Source organism: Zootoca vivipara, chromosome 4 (assembly GCF_965207765.1).
Source record: "Zootoca vivipara chromosome 4, rZooViv2.hap1.1, whole genome shotgun sequence".
NCBI lineage: Eukaryota > Metazoa > Chordata > Lepidosauria > Squamata > Lacertidae > Zootoca > Zootoca vivipara.
Genome location: NC_142587.1, coordinates 94575902 through 94594479, shown reverse-complemented (window position 1 = coordinate 94594479; position 18578 = coordinate 94575902). Strand labels below are relative to the sequence as shown.

At 44.6% G+C, this 18578-nt stretch overlaps 1 protein-coding gene across 6 annotated transcripts in view; it reads right to left on the bottom strand.

Annotated features, from left to right (window-relative positions):
* Window positions 1–16796, bottom strand: part of NARS2 (asparaginyl-tRNA synthetase 2, mitochondrial) — a 41983-nt gene extending 25187 nt beyond the window's left edge. Inside the window, exons 1-6 of one of the 6 annotated variants that reach the window (XM_060273911.2) lie at window positions 16680–16796; window positions 12060–12238; window positions 10150–10259; window positions 7656–7776; window positions 5027–5167; window positions 71–151 (exon numbers count right to left, since the gene is read on the bottom strand). In XM_060273911.2, coding sequence (XP_060129894.2) covers window positions 71–151; window positions 5027–5167; window positions 7656–7776; window positions 10150–10259; window positions 12060–12203 — 597 coding nt within the window. In that variant the 5' untranslated portion in view covers window positions 12204–12238; window positions 16680–16796. Of the gene's footprint in view, window positions 1–70; window positions 152–5026; window positions 5168–7655; window positions 7777–10064; window positions 10260–12059; window positions 12239–16558 lie in introns of all 6 variants that reach the window. The other 5 variants (XM_060273910.2, XM_088668434.1, XM_088668433.1 and 2 more) reach the window with 5 other exon arrangements.
* Window positions 16797–18578: the final 1782 nt, after the last annotated feature.

The following is an 18578-nucleotide window of genomic DNA, read 5'->3' as shown; positions in this document are numbered from 1 at the left end:
GATGACCCTTGGGGTCCCTTCCAACTCACTGATCCTGGCTTATTTATTGCTTAACTACCAAGGGCCTTACCTCTACTTGAAAGATTTCCCCGGCTCCTTCACAGTCGTTTGAAGTAATTATTGGTGTGTGAACATGCAAGTATCCGTTATCCTAAAAAAAAAAAAAAAAGTGATTTGAGAAGGAGGAAAAATTACAAAATAAAAAAATTCCTTCCAGTAGCACCTTAGAGACCAACTAAGTTTGTCATTGGTATGAGCTTTCGTGTGCATGCAACTTCTTCTCATACCAATGACAAACTTAGTTGGACTCTGAGGTGCTACTGGAAGGAATTTTTTTATTATTTTGTTTCGACTACGGCAGACCAACATGGCTACCTACCTGAAACTAGAAAAGTTACAAGTTACTGATGCACGACTTGAGAGTCTGCCCAGATAAAAGATTGAATGTGGCATAGTGGTTAGAGTGTTGGGACCTGGGTTCAAATCCCCACTCAGCCATGAAGCTTATTGGGTGAACTTGGGCAAGCCACTCACTCTCCACCTAACCTACCTCGCAGGGTTGCAGTGGGGATTTAATGAGGAGGGGGAAAGAACCATGTATGTCCCCTTGAGCTCCTCGGATGAAGGGTGGAAGAGAAATGTAATTTAAAGAGGGCGGACAGGCTCAGATTATCCAAACGCGCACTTGCAAACTAACCACTTTCAAACAGGATACTTGGGGAATAAGCAGGCAGCAGGATGCGAGACTAGGGAGGTCTTTGGTCTCGTGCATCATGGCCCTTCTTAACGTTCTCCCCCATTGTTTGCCATGAGTAGACAGCGATTCAGAGGTAGACTGCCATTAAAGCTGGAGGCTCCATTTAGCCACCATGGTTTGTAGCCAAATGCCCTCAGGCTTCCCAGAATCATCCTGCCGGCTATTATTAAAAACAGGATGCCGGACGAGGTGGAACCTTGGCCTGATCCAGCAGGACTTCTTTTGTGTGCCAAGGGAGACAAGACCCATCAGTGGAGAGAGGCTGGACTTCAAAAGCAGCATTGCCAGGACTCTGGAATAACTTCCCAGAGGAAGTCTACTTCTATGTCTCCCTTGGGTCTTACAAAGAAACACAAACATGCCCCCCCCCCTCTCTCTGGTCACTCCTTGCAAATCAGGGCCCACCCACCCCCCATCTGCATTTGGCTTTGATTTTTTTAAAAAGTTCACTTTGAATTCTTTTTTGCACTGGAGACATTTTGAATGCTTTGATTACCATCCCCAGCCTCAGGCATTTAGAGAAATTGTGCTTAAAGAAAAATTATTTTTTGTATAGGCCTTCCAGCTCTACAATACAAGGATATTTCGCCACACAAGCACAGAATCTGCCTGCAGAGATCTCTAGGAGGCCTGGAAAAACCTTATACAGTGGTACCTCAGTTTACAAACACAATTGGTTCCCGGATGTCCATACTTAATCTGAAGCGTACTTAACCTGAAGCGAACTTTCCCATTGAAAGTAATTGAAAGTGGATTAGTCCGTTCCAGACAGGTCCGCGGAGTACTTAAACGGAAAGCACTCAAACCGAAGCGTACTTAAACCGAGGTATGACTGTACAGAGTCAAGGCCATTAGACCCTCCTCTTCTTCTTTGGTGATCCCTCCTAGCCAAGTAATATTGTCTTCCAAAAGAGGGGTTTTAGCAGTGAGTCCGTAAGTGAGTGTGGAGGCCAATTCTGGATCCACACGTCCTTCCACAGTGGGAGCACAGGTTTCCGGGCAGGAGTTGATCACGGTGAGGGTTTGCCAAGCGTGCCTTCCTCTTAGCACGTTTCTCCCTTTTGTTCTGAGTTCGAGTGTCTTCAAAGTCCGTGACGCCTTAATACTACACTGACTGGAAGTGAATCTATAGCTTTTCAGGCACTGAGATGACAGGGTTTGAACCTGGGTAAAGGTAAGAAGGTAAAGGACCCCTGGACGGTTAAGTCCAGTCAATGGAAGGGGGGGATGGGAAGTCAATGGATAAACAAAAGGTATTGTTGATGGTAAAGTATGCAAACTTTTGGAAACTAAATAAAGAAAATGTAATAATCCATCTGGAGTAATAAACACACAAATACTGCCATCCAGTGGTAAGAGACTGCATACAGTCTCCAATTTTTTTTACACATCACTTGGGAAGACAGGCGAACTAATGCCAGTGTACTGGAAGAAGCAGAGATCACCCGTGTTGAAGCGATGATTCTTCAACATCAACTTCATTGGACTGGTCATGTTGGGCGGATGCCTGATGATCCTCTTCCAAAGACTCTATTCCAAACTTAAAAATGGAAAGCGTAATGCTGGGAGTCAAGAAAAATGGTTTAAAGACTCTCTCAAGGCAAATCTAAATATATACCTGTATATAGTATAAACACTGACAATTGGGAAACACTGGCCTGCGAGTGCTCCAGTTGGAGAACAGCCTTTACCAAAGGTGTCATGGGCTTTGAAGACACTCGAACTCAGGACAAAAGGGAGAAACATGCCAAGAGGAAGGCACGCTTGGCAAATCCACACCGTGATCAACTCCCCCCCCCCCGAAAACCAATGTCCCCACTGTGGAAGGATGTGTGGATCCAGAACTGGCCTCCACAGTCACTTACGGACTCACTGCTAAGACCAGGCGCCCCCAAATTTCGGCCCTCCAGGTGTTTTGGACTACAATTCCCATCATCCCTGACTACTGGTCCTCTTAGCTAGGGAATCATGGGAGTTGTAGGCCAAAACATCTGGAAGGCCACAGTTTGGGGATGCCTGGTTAAGACTATGTTTATGGAAGACAATCTTACTCGGCTACGAGTGATCGCCAAAGAAGAAGAAAGAAGATTACTGGGGGGGAAATAATACATATCTCGGTAACACATCTTTATTCATTTTATGTACAATCTTTACAACAGAAGACTTCACATCCAAGACAAAACAGTATGGCAGGGAAAACGTAAACAACAACCAGACTTTGAAAAACTGGTATCGCTGGATCAAGTTCCATCAGTTTTGTTGAATTAAAGCTTAAAACTACCGTGGTTACCTCAGTTTTCAAGCGTTTCGGAAGCCGAACGTTTCAGTTTTTGAATACTGAAAACCTGGAAGTAATTGCTTCTGTTTTTGAATGTGCCTCGGAAGTCGAACGACTTCTGCGTGTTTTCAAATTTTCTCAACCGAAATTGCAGGCAGCCTCAGTTTTCGAACATTTCAGAAGCTGAACGGTCTTCCTTAACCGACTATGCTTGAAAACCGAGGTACCACTGTAAATAGTTTTGATTGTATTGTGAATAAACACGCCATTAATGGCCGCCGCTTTGCATTTTGTTGCGTTCTCATCTCCCTTAATGGATCGTGCAAACTGTGATTCTGAATAACACTTTTTATAGAGTTAGGGAGGCACTGGGGGGACCAGCTTACGGAACCAAGGGAGCAGAGCCCCCGAGAAAAGTTTGGGAACCATTTTGCAACAATTCAGAGGCCCACAGCTTCTGAACCTTGGTGGCAGCCATCGTGACTCGTAGCTGTTATTGGTTGTGGATTGATCCAAGCCCTGTTTGAAAGCCATCCCTGCTAGTGAGAATTATTTGGCCAAGGATTCCGCTAAGTTCTGGGGTGTGGGATTGTTCAGGGAGGCAAGAGAGGATATAATGTTTATTAATATCCTTCCTAACTTGCACTAGCAAGTTCTATAACTTAGCAGAGATTTACATTCCCCCTTTAAACGCACAGCGGTTAGCTTGTTGCAGGCTCGTGTAAGCCTCTCAATATTAGATTCCTGCTAATTTCCCTTATACACTAGTACCTCGGGTTAAGAACTTAATTCATTCTGAAGGTCTGTTCTTAACCTGAAACTGTTCGTAACCTGAGGGACCACTTTAGCAAATGGGGCCTCCAGCTGCCGGAGCACGATTTCTGTTCTCATCCTGAAGCGAAGTTCTTAACCCAAGGTACTATTTCTGGGTTAGCGGCGTCTGTAACCTGAATAATAATAATAATAATAATAATATGTTATTTATACCCCACCCATCTGGCTGGGTTTCCCCAGGGTGGCTTACAACAGAATATTAAAATACAATAATCTATTAAACATTAAAAGCTTCCCTAAACTTGAAGCGTCCGTAACCCAAGGTACCACTGTATCCCTCTTAAAAGAATGAACAGGCCACAATCTTGTGTAAAGTACTGTACTTTTCTGTCTATTAGATGCCCCCGTGCATAAGAAACCCCCCTATTTTGGGAGACTCAATTTTTAAAAAATGAGGGGAGATGGCCCAAAGTTGTTGAGCCTCTCCTCCCACGCAGCTGCGGGCAGGAAACAGTCCCTAGATAATTTCCTGCATGCAGGCAGGGAGTGTTTCCCTCGTACAGCAGCATTGAGGGAAGTTGCGCTCCAGCCAGCCAGCCAGTTGGCTGGAGGGCACCTTTCCCCATGCCACTGTGTGCGGGAAACGATACAGGAAGTGCTTCCTGTGTGCAGCGGCATCGGGGGAAGCTGCGCACCACCAGCCAGCGCCCCCAGATTGCTCTCTGTGCGCAGCGGCATCTACCCCCCCATGCCACTATCTGTGTATTGGACGACCCGTTTTTTGACATGGTTTTTGTGTCAAAAAACCTCGTCCAATACATGGAAAAATACGGCATATAAAAGAAGTTTACTCACACATTCAGTTCACAGATGGATCCCTGAAGGCAGCCTTAGTTAGAGTATATACATGTGGAACTATCGCATATGGAGATAGTCCCTAGAGCATCTCTAGCTAAATGGCTCCTGGTCCAATGATGGAGGAGGTCAGAGAGAGAGCATCGGAAAGAAGGAAGTGTGCTGCGTGCCTTGCCCTTTTGTTACCTGGGCAGGTAAGGCCACACCCACCTCTAGTCACATGCAAGAAGTATGTCCCAGCCCAGGAGGAAACAGGAAGTTTTTGACTGGCTGGACCAAACATCCCCTTGCATGTCCACTCTAGGAAAACAAGGAATGTTGCACTTGACTGCTACTTATGTATCACATCCCCCACGGGGTACCTTGAAAAAGGAGTGAATTGCAGCTGTGGCTTCGCTGCGGAGTCTCAGGAGGGCGCCCAAGGAATTGGTTCTGCATCGGACGTGAGGGAACTGCCTGAGGTAATCCAGTGGGTGATGCGTTTTGTACTTTAGTGGGAATGCCTGGATGGGGGAAGCAAGGAAGAGGTGGCAGAGTAAGCTCAACTTTACGACTAACTTGCATCCCCTAGGCATACCTGCCAAGTTGCTGTCAGAGAAATAAGGGACCGGGCCAGAAATAGCAGACCGGAAGTAGCACTGCCGCCATTTTGGAACTGGGCGGAGCATGCTCAGAAGTGACTTTTGATGCTGCTTTGCCCAGTTCCAAAATGGCCGCCGCGCCAGAAGTCGCACTGCAGCCATTTTGGAACTGGGCAGAGCAGCATCAAAAGTTGCTTCTGAGCATGCTCCGCCCAGTTCCAAAATGGCCACCGCGCCAGAATAAACCAAGAAAAAACAAAAAAATCCATTTTTTCAGCTAGGAACAGCTGGAAAAACGGGGAGTTCCCGGGGAAAATGGGAGACTTGGCAGCTATGCCTCTAGGAGAAAAGGCGGCATGGACAGATGGGCAAAATGAGTGATTAACAAGGAAAAGGGGGGAAAAGAAAGCTCAACGTTCAACTTTCCGAAAACATTTATTTCTAGGCAGCTGGGAATTCTGCCGTAAAAATTTGATTGAATTTACTTCCATAGTTATAAGCTCCCTTCGCAAATAACTTACAATAACTTAACTGATATCAATCTTTATCTAAAGATCCAACATTATCAACTATTTCTGAGTAAGAATCATTATTCGAGACTAGAATCATTATCAGAGGTGGTCCCATCTAAGAAGCAAAAAAATCAACATGACACAAGAAGAAAGAATCGCACTCAGGGCCCGTTTAGAGAGAAGATGGACTGGATTTTCAATTAAAGGTCCTCTTGTTTTAAATATATTTTTAAAATTATGATTCTATCATTCCTGTATTGGTTTGCTGGTCTCATTGGTGCTGTTGTGTTAGTTTTTAATAGTTTAGATACGGATGTTTGGCATTTGAAAATTGTTTTATATTTGTTGTGAGCTGCCTTGAGAAAACTATGTCTTGAAAGGTGGGATAGAACACTCTGAAATGAACAATGCAAAGGAAATATTCACCAAAAAAGGAGAAATAATTTCCAAGCCATAAAACTCAGTAGGATCATGTCTATTCACCCTTAATTTGAACTTACTCGGACCAGCTCTTTCAGCACACTGACCAGCAGGCTGGGAGGTCACTCAGATGCTGTACACCTGAGCCACAACCATTTTAAATAATATACCCTGGGAAAACCAAAGATGACACCTGTATAGTTTAAAACAGGCATCCCCAAACTGCGGCCCTCCAGATGTTTTGGCCTACAACTCCCATGATCCCTAGCTAACAGGACCAGTGGTCAGGGATGATGGGAATTGAAGTCTAAAACATCTGGAGGGCCGAAGTTTGGGGGTGCCTGGTTTAAAATATGGCTTAGCAGCCGTAATCCTGTAAAAATTCTCTCCAAAATAAGTCCTGCTGTGTTTAATGAGGTTGACTCCCAGGGAAACAGACATCAGGTTGCAACTTGAGTTTAGCCTGGAGAAGAGAAGGTTAAGGGGTTATATGATAGCCATGTTCAAATATATTAAAGGATGTCATATAGAGGAGATAGAAAGGTTGTTTTCTGCTGCTCCAGAGAAGCAGACACGGAGCAATGGATTCAAGCTACAAGAAAGAAGATTCTACCTAAACATTAGGAAGAACTTCCTGACAGTAAGAGCTGTTCGGCAGTGGAATTTGCTACCAAGGAGTGTGGTGGAGTCTCCTTCTTTAAGCAGAGGCTTGACAGGCATATGTCAAGAATGCTTTGATGGTGTTTCCTGCTCGGCAGGGGGTTGGACTGGATGTCCCTTGTGGTCTCTTCCAACTCTATGATTCTATGATTCTATGAGTTTCCTACGACGACGAAAAAGCATAAATTTATAAACCAGGCATATCTTGCAGTTGGGAAGAGTTGCACTTTTTGCTGCAGATTTCATATGTGGTGGGCTTGTGAACGGGTAAAAGAGTATTGGGAAATGATTCATAATGAATTGAAAAAAAAATGTTCAAAAGTACCTTCCCAAAAAAACCCCAGAGTCCTTTCTGTTGGGGATAATTCAGACTGATATTCCCAGGTGTCAAAAAAGGTTATTTATGTAGGCCACTACTGCAGCCGGTGTTTTGTTAGCCCCGAAATGGAAAACGAGCGAGGTCCCAACCAAAGAAGAATGGCAACTTAAAACTGATGGAATAAGCGCAGATTGCGGACTTAACATATAGAATAAGAGAACAAGAAGAACATACATTTAGAGAAGATTGGGAAACGTGAATATATGGGAATAACCAGCTGAAGAGGCTGCCAGCGTTAAGATAAATTCAACAGTGAAAATAAGTTACGATGGATGTAATAATGGAATGCTGAATTGTATCGTTTTTTTGTAAAATATGCAGGGATTTATACGTAAAATGAACCACGGAAAGAAAAGAAGGGAAGTCATTGGTATTTTAAGGATGTAAAAATGAATATTTTAAATCATAAAATAGAAAAATTTATAAAAATTATACTTACCAGGACATCACAAGGTCCCACCACACAAATGTTCTCTGCAGCCAGCTCAACATTTTGCCGTTTATGAGGACTTTTTATCAGTTTCCCTTGGACTTCGACAGAACTTCCGAACGTCAGCTCGCTGGGGGAAGGCAATCAACTGCTCATAATGTGAATTTACGACACTCAGGCCACTTTCATACCATGCATACTTACTTCTTTTTAAGAAAAATAATGGGATTTTATTGAAGCTTTTTCATAACACGATAAAATAAGAGAAACTAATCTAAACAAAAACAAAAGCAAAGAGAGAAAGAGAAAAGAAAACACCCAATGAACCTGGGAGAAACTATAGGGAAAAGATTTAAAATTTCAGTGTGCATGTTACACACTGAAGTAAATTTTTATGAAAATGATATATAGGTGGCATTTAACACCAAGTAAATTAGCTAAGATGTATAAAACCGAAACTGATAGCTGTTGGAAATATAAAGGAAAAAGAAGGCACCTTTTATCATATGTGGCGGGCATGCAAAAAACTTCTGGGGAATGATATATAATGAGTTGAAAAAAAATGTTTGAATAGATGTTCGTCAAAACCCCAGACGCTTTTCTTTCAGGTATAACGGATGCAAACATACCCAGGGATCATAACTCTCATTTTATGTATGTTATTACAGCAGCACGACTGGTTTATGCTCAGAAGTGGCAGAAAGATACAGTATTAACGATGGAAGAATAAGAGATCAGGAGAAAAAAATTATTCGAGGAAGATTGGAAATGTTTTATGGAATATTTAGAGACATTATAAACATATCAAGAAGTTAACAGTAACAGAATAAATTAAGCAGTAAATATTATTATTATTATTATTTCTACCCCAGAACATTAAAAACAGAATAAAACTTCAAACATTAAAAACTTCCCTAAACACTTCCAGGGTGTCCTGGTTTTTACTTTTTGAAATACAGTGGTACCTCGGTTTAAGTACACAATTGGTTCCGGAAGTCTGTACTTAACCTGAAGCGAACTTTCCCATTGAAAGTAATGGAAGGTGGATTAATCCATTCCAGATGGGTCTGCGGAGTACTTAAACCAAACTGCGGCCCTCCAGATGTTTTGGCCTGCAACTCCCATGATCCCTAGCTAACAGGACCAGTGCTCGGGGAAGGTGGGAACTGTAGTCCAAAACATCTGGAGGGCCGAAGTTTGGGGATGCCTGACTTAAACTGAAAGTACTCGAACCGAAGTGTACTTAAACCGAGGCATGACTGTATGGCAACCCTAAGGTATATGGATGGGACGCGGGTGGCGCTGTGGTCTAAACCACTGAGCCTCTTGGGCCTGCCGATCAGAAGGTGGCGGTTCGAATCCCTGTGACCGGGTGAGCTCCCGTTGCTCAGTCTCTGCTCCTGCCCACCTAGCAGTTCAAAAGCACGTCAAAGTGCAAGTAGATAAATAGGTACCACTCTGGTGGGAAGGTAAACGGCGTTTCTGTGTGCTGCTCTGGTTTGCCAGAAGCGGCTTAGTCCTGCTGGCCACATGACCTGGAAAAACTGTCTGCAGACAAACACTGGCTCCCTTGGCCAATAAAGCAAGATGAGCGCCGCAAGCCCAGAGTTGTCCACGACTGGACCTAATGGTCAGGGTTCCCTTTACCTTTAAGGTATGCGGAGAAATCAGAATATGTAGCGGAAAAGAATGTAAAAAAATGCACCATGGAAGGAGGGGAATGGGAGTCAATATTAATTGCATGATTATTATTATTATTAAATTTTATTTATACCCCACCCTCCCCAGCCAAGGCCAGGCTCAGGGCAGCTAACACTAGATACAAAACAACTAGATACAAAATACAACTTAAAGGTAAAAGGGACCTCTTACCATTAGGTCCAGTTGTGACCGACTCTGGGGTTGCGCGCTCATCTCGCATTATTGGCCGAGGGAGCTGGCGTATAGCTTCCAGGTCATGTGGCCAGCATTACAAAGCCGCTTCTGGCAAACCAGAGCAGCACATGGAAACGCCGTTTACCTTCCCGCTGTAGCGGTTCCTATTTATCTACTTGCATTTTGACGTGCTTTCGAACTGCTAGGTTGGCAGGAGCTGGGACCAAGCAACGGGAGCTCACCCCGTCACAGGGATTCGAACCGCTGACCTTCTGATCAGCAAGCCCTAGGCTCAGTGGTTTAACCCACAGCGCCACCTTAAGAACAAGATTAAATACATTAAAATATTTGAAATATTGTTATTCCTTCAAGTTTTAAATAAAAATGGAAAAAATGGGGGGGGACACACCAAAGGGATAAAAAATAGAAAAGCGAGAAAAAATAAAGGACTTCTGATTTCCCACCTGTCAGTTAGATAAAAGAAATGATTCAAAATATTCAGTCTAGAATGACACCCGCTAAAAATACGACACCCTCGCTTACAACCTGAAGCAGCCACTGCCCATTCTCAGTTGCCAATTGGCCGCATTCATGGGCGACGGGCCCCAATTCAGCAAGTTCTGCCAACCTGGGTCCCAATCCTGGGTCAGCGACCACCTGCAGGTTCTCCAACGAGGAGCCGTCATTCATGTGCAGAAACAGGACGCCTTTCTGGGAGCGGACGGAACGGACCCAACCCTGGAAGCAGAGCAGAAAGAGGAACTCTCCAAGACGTACAAAAATCTTGAAACAGGAGGCACCTTGTTTCATATATGGTGAAACAGGAAGGTCAAAGGGTTCTGGAATGGCCTATACACTCAGAACGAAAAATAATGTGAAAGGCAAATTTCCCGAAAAATCCAGAAGCATTCCTTCTGGGGATTACAGGCATTGACACCCCCGAAGGATATAAGGAAAATCTTTTTGTACGCAACGGCGGCCACGAGGGTGCTTCTTTTATGGGCTACTACTAAAATGAGGCTGCATTTTAAGCCGTATTTTAATTAACTGTTTGTTTGTTGTTGTTTTCTATTATGTTTAATTGTAATTTATATTATGGTGTTAGCCACCCTGAGTGCAGCCCTGGCCGGGGAGGGCGGGATATAAATAAAAAAATTATTATTATTATTAGTCCAGCTGTCCTTTGTCAACAACAAATTGTCACTGTTTTTGGTGTTGAATATATGCTATACGGTAATTTATGGACCTAATAGGTATCTCAAGCCATTTGCCCATGTTGCCATGCAACCCATCCATGCAGAACGTAGGCACCCTATATATAGAAAGGAGCAAACCAGTGATATTTTAGGGAGCAGGCTAGCAAACGGGGCCCATGACTTACATCACAGGAGCTTACACAACACAAAACACTGTTGCTGTATGTAGGTTTTATTCTATTTGTTTTTTATCTTATATTTTGGAAATGTACAGCCAGGTTCTTTTCCCTTTAAATTTTTGTGGGGCCCCCAAGAGAGTGGGGCCCTAAGCTATAGCTTGTTCAGCTTATACGTAAATCCACATAGTCCTGAACTCCTCAGAGGAAGGACAGGGTAAACTTGTGGCAAGATACAAAACAAGTCTCCCTACTACCCCCAGAGGCGTCCTTCCCATAGGGGCTAGTGGCTCGTTGCGCCAGGGCGCCGGCCTCTTGGGGCGCCCCAGCATTGGCGGGGTGCAACGAGCCACTAAGCCATATGGGCTCCGCCTCCTCCTCCTCTCCTTCGGCCGTGGGAATCCCCTCAGCCACTGCCCGCCGAGCTGCTGTTGCCTGCGGGAGAGGCGGTGGTGGGAGCGGCTCCCGAGGGGCCTCCTCCACGCCACTGGTGCCCGCCGCCCCACTACCACCACTCCTGGGGCACAGGCGGCGGCTTGGCAACCGCTTCCTGCTCCTCGGGCCGCTGGGAGTGCAGTGAGAGAGCGCAGGCGGAGGCAGCGATGGGCTGGCCAGCTGGCCGGAGAACAAGCGGCTCACTGCAGGAGCTGGAATTCACCACTCACGCTTGTTTCCTCCGGTGCGGATGGTGGCCGCTGGGCCACGCGGCCTCCAGGACCAGGGAGGTGTCGGGAGCCGGGGCGGAGAGGGGTCGGCGGCGTTACCTGGCAGCGGGACCCCGCACAGCAGGTGAGGGGCGGTGGGAATAATAATAATAATTTTTTATTTATACCCCGCCCATCTGGCCAGGTTCCCCCCAGCCATTCTGGGCGGCTTCCAACAAAACATTAAAATACAGAAATCCATCAAACATTAAAAGCTTCCCTAAACAGGGCTGCCTTAAGATACCTTCTAAAGGTCTGGTAATCATTGTTCTCTTTGACCTCTGGTGGGAGGGCGTTCCACAGGGTGGGTGCCTGGGCTGGTGGCGCTGGGGACCCTGAGCCAGGGCGAGAGAGAGAGCAGCTTCGGGAAAGGGAGGGGGCGGCAGTGGAACCTTTGCGCCATGGCGCTGGATTTGCTTAAGACGGTCTTAACTACCCCTCTCTCTTGCTTGCAATACCCACCTGGACTTTAATGTCCTGCCCTGCTGGCTGTCGGACTTCCAGCGCTTCCCGAACTCGGAGCAGTTTGGGTCTTGCCGCATGGCTGGGGCAGGGAGCAGAGGAACAGCGGCGAAGAACCAGGTTCGTGCAACGTGCCCCAAACATCCTCGCTCAACTCCTTCTTCCAACTGCTTGCAACCCTGCAAAGAAACAAAAGAAATCAAAACTCGAAAGGCCCCAAACCCCTTTGGTGACTCAGTTTTGCAGAGAGGGAAAAGGTCTTCTGATATGATCAAACACTGCGATGAACTCAGCTAGGAACTCTACCTATTGTGAACGTAATAGCTATTAAGAACCAAAGACCCTAGCGAGATTACCAGCAAGACATTACAGATGGAAAATTTATCAGAGAGTGGGACATATCGGTGTATAGTGTCTATGCAAAAGAACATTGTCAAAAGATCAATCCTTTGGCAGGGATTGACTGAGCTTCGGTGTGCAAATAGGGTAATTTTATCAAATAAAATGGATAGTAAGTTAAATAATACCGAGAATGTAAAGTTTAAGCGCCTATTTAGGGAATTCAATTTGGGAACACAAGGGGAAGATCAGAAGTCTCGCAAAATTTAATTACAAATGGATATACAAAGCAAGTATGAATAATGGTTTATGTTTTATTTTGTCTATAACATCTACTGTACATTTTTTGTTATAAAGTTTTAAATCAATAAAGTATATAATAAAAAAGAACCAAAAACCCTTTAATTCATAAAGACCTTAATAAAGTGATTTTTGTGATTTTAACTCCTGCCTCTTGCAATTGTTTACACACACACACACACACACACACACATGAATGCTGTGAGCTACCCTGAATGTTGCATTTATATCCTGGAGTACATGCCTGATTATTGCGCTTATAAGCAAAATTGCTTAAAGCCAAAACACCCCCCTAGAATATCGCAAATATCCATGATGAATTGAGAAAAACGTTTAAAAGTACTTTCCCAAAAATCCCAGAGTCCCTTCTGTTGGGGATAATTCAGACTGAAATTCCCAGGCGTCAAATAAGGTTATTTATGTATGGCACTACTGTTAGCCCCAAAATGGAAAACGAGCGAGGTCCCAACCAAACACGTTCCAGCTTGCCAGTATCCTTCTTGAACTCCAGTTCTGGGCACCACAGTTCGAGAAGGATACTGACAAGCTGGAACGTGTCCAGAAGAGGGCAACCAAAATGGTCAAAGGCCTGGAAACGATGCCTTATGAGGAACGGCTTAGGGAGCTGGGTATGTTTAGCCTGGAGAAGAGAAGGTTAAGGGGGGATATGATAGCCATGTTCAAATATATGAAAGGATGTCATATGGAGGAGGGAGAAAGATTGTTGTCTGCTGCTCCAGAGAAGCGGACACGGAGCAATGGATTCAAACTACAAGAAAGAAGATTCCACCTAAACATTAGGAAGAACTTCCTGACAGTAAGAGCTGTTCGGCGGTGGAATTTGCTACCAAGGAGTGTGGTGGAGTCTCCTTCTTTGGAGGTCTTTAAGCAGAGGCTTGACAGACATATGTCAAGAATGCTTTGATGGTGTTTCCTTCTTGGCAGGGGGTTGGACTGGATGGCCCTTGTGGTCTTTTCCAACTCTATGATTCTATGATTCAAAGAAGAACGGCAACTTACATTGACAGAATATGCACAGCTTGCAGACTTAACATATAGAATAAGAGAACACGAAGGACATGTTTAAAGAAGATTGGAAAAAGTTTATTGAATACAGTAAATGGAAAATTGTTGTGTAGAGCTGAATATGCTGGCGGCATTAAGACAAATTCAACAGTGTAAACAAGTTTTGATAGATGCAATAATAGAACAGTGAATGGTATAGTTTTTGTAACTACAGGGATTTATGATATGTAAAGTGAACTGTGGAAGGAGAAGAAGGGAAGTCATTGATATTTTAAGGATGCAAAATGAGTATTTTAAATTTAAAAATTAGAGAGATAAGTATTCATTTAAAAAGAACCCAGAATTATTCCTCCTTGGTATATTACATCATGAAATTCGGCCCAAAGATAGAAGTATCGTAATGTATGCTACAACAGCAGCCAGAAATTTGATTGGTTTCAATTGGAAAAGTAACAAAGTACCAACCAAAGAGGACTGGCAGAAAAAATTGTTAATATATTACAATTCAGCAACGAAATATGCTGAAATTAAAGGAATTAATGAGGAAACCAGAAATAAAGATTGGGGGAAATATAGAAATTACGTAATGACAATGATGGAACAACCCTCGCTTGCAGAAGCCATTTGATGACTCAGGCACAAAAGATCTACTAAGAGATAAATAATAATGTTTCAGGTATACAGATGATTGAAAGAACATAAAAGGCGCAGAACAAATATGGCTGGAAGCACAATTTCACGTATGGTGGGTGGAGGGTGGGATGGTGGGGGGTAGAAAAACTGTAAACTATACATATATATATATATATCTTTTTTATATATAATTATTTTTCTCTTTTTAGTTACCTTTTTATCTTATTCTTTCTATCCATGTTCTTCTTTCACTTGTCTCTTCATAATTGAAGTTTGCTTTTGTTGGTCATTAATTTGTTGAAGTTTACTTTTATTTATTTATAATATGTTAAATGTATATGATTTACCATTTTATATGATTTCTTGATTTATAACTGCTTATAATTTATAATAGTTTTCTTACTCTTTCTTTCTCCTTCCTCTGTTGGTGTTGATATAATTTGTAATGATTTGAAATGCAAAAAATAAATTAAAAAAAAAGAATAAAAAAAATTAGAGAGATAATATCACGAAAGCCCCCAGCGAATCCCATCTTCCTCCACAGCTCTCTCTGGCCTCTTCTCATTACGCCAACATCCTTCAAAGCTCTCTGCAACTTTCTCACTCCACCGACTCTCCAACCACAGCCAAACACTTTCTCAATGGCCAGTGGAACTGCTGGCCACTTGTTTTTCCTTGTTTTTCTCCTCTCCTGCTGCTTCCCACCCGCCCTCTGCATTTATTTATATTTTGGCAAATGCACGTACAGCTGCAACCCACAAGGGAAACCCGCGTACGATGAGATCCCCCTTGCATTTACGATAGAAATAAAATGGCGATCGCTCAGGGGCAGGGCACATGCTTTGCATGCAGGGAGAGGGTCCCGGCTCCAGCCCTCAAGGGCATCTCCGGGCAGAGCGGGGAGAGAACCCCGCCGGAAACCTTGGGAGAGCTGCTGCCAGTTTGTGCAAGCACTATGGAGCTAGATAGGCCAACAAGTCTACCTCAGCGCGAGGCGAAGATTCCTATGTTCCTAGGAGAGCAGCATAAAAACCAGAGAGGGGGAAGAGTCTGTGTGGCCCCCCTCCAGGTATCGCTGGTCCCCCGACTCCCATCACCGCTGACCACTGACCCTGATGGTTGGGGGTGATGGGGGCAGTCCAACATCATTATTCTAGAACAGTGGATCTCAAACTTTCTCCCCCCTCTGGGCCACATTTCAGAAGGAAATCCATTGGGAAGTTTTTTAATGTTTGATTTTTAAATCCCATTCAGATGGGGGAAATAATAATAATAATAATAATAATAATAATAATAATAATAATAATAAAGAAATGCATTGGAAAACAAAATGAAACAACTCCTAGCAGTGCTTGATTTATAATATAGAAGACAACTACTGTAGAATATGATCATGGGGCATCCAGGAAGAATAAAACAAGGCAGCTGCATAATAACATGAATCAAAATTGACAGCGTTGGAAATCCCTGTTTCCCACCACTGACTGCTCCAGATTTCCCGCTGCAGGCTTTCAAATCCATTATTGTACTGTAATTCCCAACCCCTCTCTCCCCAAAATGCTCTTTAGGAGGCCTAGGAAACTACCTTATACAAAGCCAGACCATTGGCCCACCTATCTCAGTCGTGCCTGCACTGACTGGCAGCCGCTCTCCAGGCTTTCAGCCTGGGTTTGCCCCCAGCCACCCTACCTGGCTATTGCACCCGGGACCTTCTGCATGCAAAGCAGGTGCTCTGGTGCTGAGCTGCGTGCGGCCCTTTGCAAAATGCCTTAGGCAGAGCCTGGCCATTGGTCCACCTATCTCAGTCGTGCCTGCACTGACTGGCAGCCGCTCTCCAGGTGCCCCCAGCCACCCTACCTGGCTATTGCACCCGGGGCCTTCTGCATGCAAAGCAGGTGCTCTGGTGCTGAGCTGCATGCGGCCCTTTGCAAAATGTCTTAGGCAGAGCCTGGCCATTGCCCCCCCCCCTCAATCTCAGTAGTGCCTGCACTGGCTGGCAGCCTTCTCCGGAGTTTCAGGTAAGGAGACTTTCCCAGCTCTGCTCGGGGTTGCTAGGGATTGCACGGGGGGCCTTCTGCACGCATGGCAGCTGCCCCACTGAGTTACAGCCCTTTCGCCCACTCAGAGTTGCCCCAGCCCCCTTTGCACAACCCTGGATCCCACCCCTTGCCGTTTCCCAGGCTTCCCCTCCCCAAACTCACCTCCTCTGCTCCTCTCCCCAGCTTTGCTTCCAATTCTCCCCAATGCACGCGCAAACCAATCGGCTGCAAAGCATGCAGCAAACGCATGCAATGCGCACCCCCGTCTTCCCCTGATCCCCACCTTCCTCGCAGCCGATGGAGGCTGCCGGTTTGCAAAAGCTCAGCCCTTCGGAGATAGAGACCTAGGAGCACTTCCGCAAAGAGTTCCCTAGCGCTCTCACTCTCCTGCGCAATGCATGACGGGAGCTGTAGTTCCAGGAGCTCAGAGCGCCTGCTTTCCTTTTCATTGGGAGCAGAGGTTTTTTTTGGGGGGGGGGTGCCACGTGGGAATGGGGACGGCGCCCGCGGCAGAGCTGCCTTAAGCACTTCAAAAGCATTTTAAGCATGCTTTTTTCCCGCTGAAATAATTTTGGTTAAAGATTTTCTTGAGTCACAAAAGAACGTGCCATGTCTTTCCCCCTCCAGATCATAGAGCAGGCACCCCCAAACTTCGGCCCTCCAGAGGTTTTGGACTACAATTCCCATCATCCCTGACCGCTGGTCCTGTTAGCTAGGGATCATGGGAGTTGTAGGCCAAAACATCTGGAGGGCCGCAGTTTGGGGGTGCCTGTCATAGAGTCTCTTAGGTAGCTGCGTTGGGTGTAAAACGATGTTGTATTTAATATAGGGTTGAAGGGGGAAGCGAGGTGGGAGGGAGAAGGGGGGGGGATGAAATGGTGCGTGGTAAACTTAACACACTATTTTTTGTTTTTTTCCAACTTGGTAGATGTGGGGGAGAAAAAGGCTCGGTGCAGCTGTTTTTGCCAGATTGATTTTGTGTTGTACAGTGCAACTTGAGTGAAATGTGTGTGTGTGTGTTTGTGTGTGTGTGTGTCAAGGTTTAATTCAAAAGTTTACTTGCAGAACTTTCTTTAAACATAACAAAAAAATAATAATGGTATACATTCAAACAGTTCCATATCTTGTGCATATCCAGCACAGGCTGAGCATCTTCTTAGAAATAACATAAACTTACAATTTAGGGTTTCAAAAAGTAAAAACCAGGACACCCCAAAAGTTGAGCTTTTTTTTTTCAAAAACTCCAAAAAATCTGATTTTTCGGTTGACTTCCCTAAGATCATCCAGGACAAAGCACCGCCTTTCGGAAATCCCCCTCCATGTCAATTCTGCCTTTGAAACCCCAGTAATGCCTGGGAAAATCCGACCTTATGGCAGTCCTATGTAATCAGAGCTGACAAACATAGCTCTTCCTCACACACAGACTTCTTTGCCTGCATCCAAGGCTCCTTTTCTCCTGGAGCTGTTTCCTCTCCCTTGAAGAGAAACTTTTACAGGTGTTTACTCCATAGAGTCTGAAAGAACAACAAAACCAGCCACCACCACCCTCCAAGATGGCAAATGTGCAATTCAATATCTTACCATACCATCTCAGGACTATTTAATTGCTCATCTTCTAACATTGTGTATGCCATCAAATGCCAACAGTGCCCTTCAGCTCTCTATATTGGACAAACAGGCCAAACCCTACGCCAAAGGATAAATGGACATAAATCTGACATCAGGAACCACAAGACAGAGAAACCAGTAGGAGAACACTTCAATCTCCCAGGACATTCTATACAAGATCTGTTTTATTACAGAAAAATTTCAGAAACAGACTGGAAAGAGAAGTTGCTGAATTGCAACTCATTAGCAAGCTTAAAACCATGGAGCCACCTGGGATGAACAAAGACATTGGATTCTTATCTCATGATACATGATCAAGCTTTCCTTAGCACCTCAGTCCTTGCTCCCCCCCGCAAGACCAATTGCAGTCATTAACAGTCATCTACAGGTTTACCACTCCTATCAGCCCATCACCCATTCCCATCACCCCCACCCCCACCCTCTGAATATACATAAGGGTCTAGTTTCTTATGTTTCAGTGTATCTGATGAAGTGTGCATGCACACGAAAGCTCATACCAAAATTAAAACTTAGTTGGTCTTCTTTAAGGTGCTACTGAAGGAATTTTTTTATT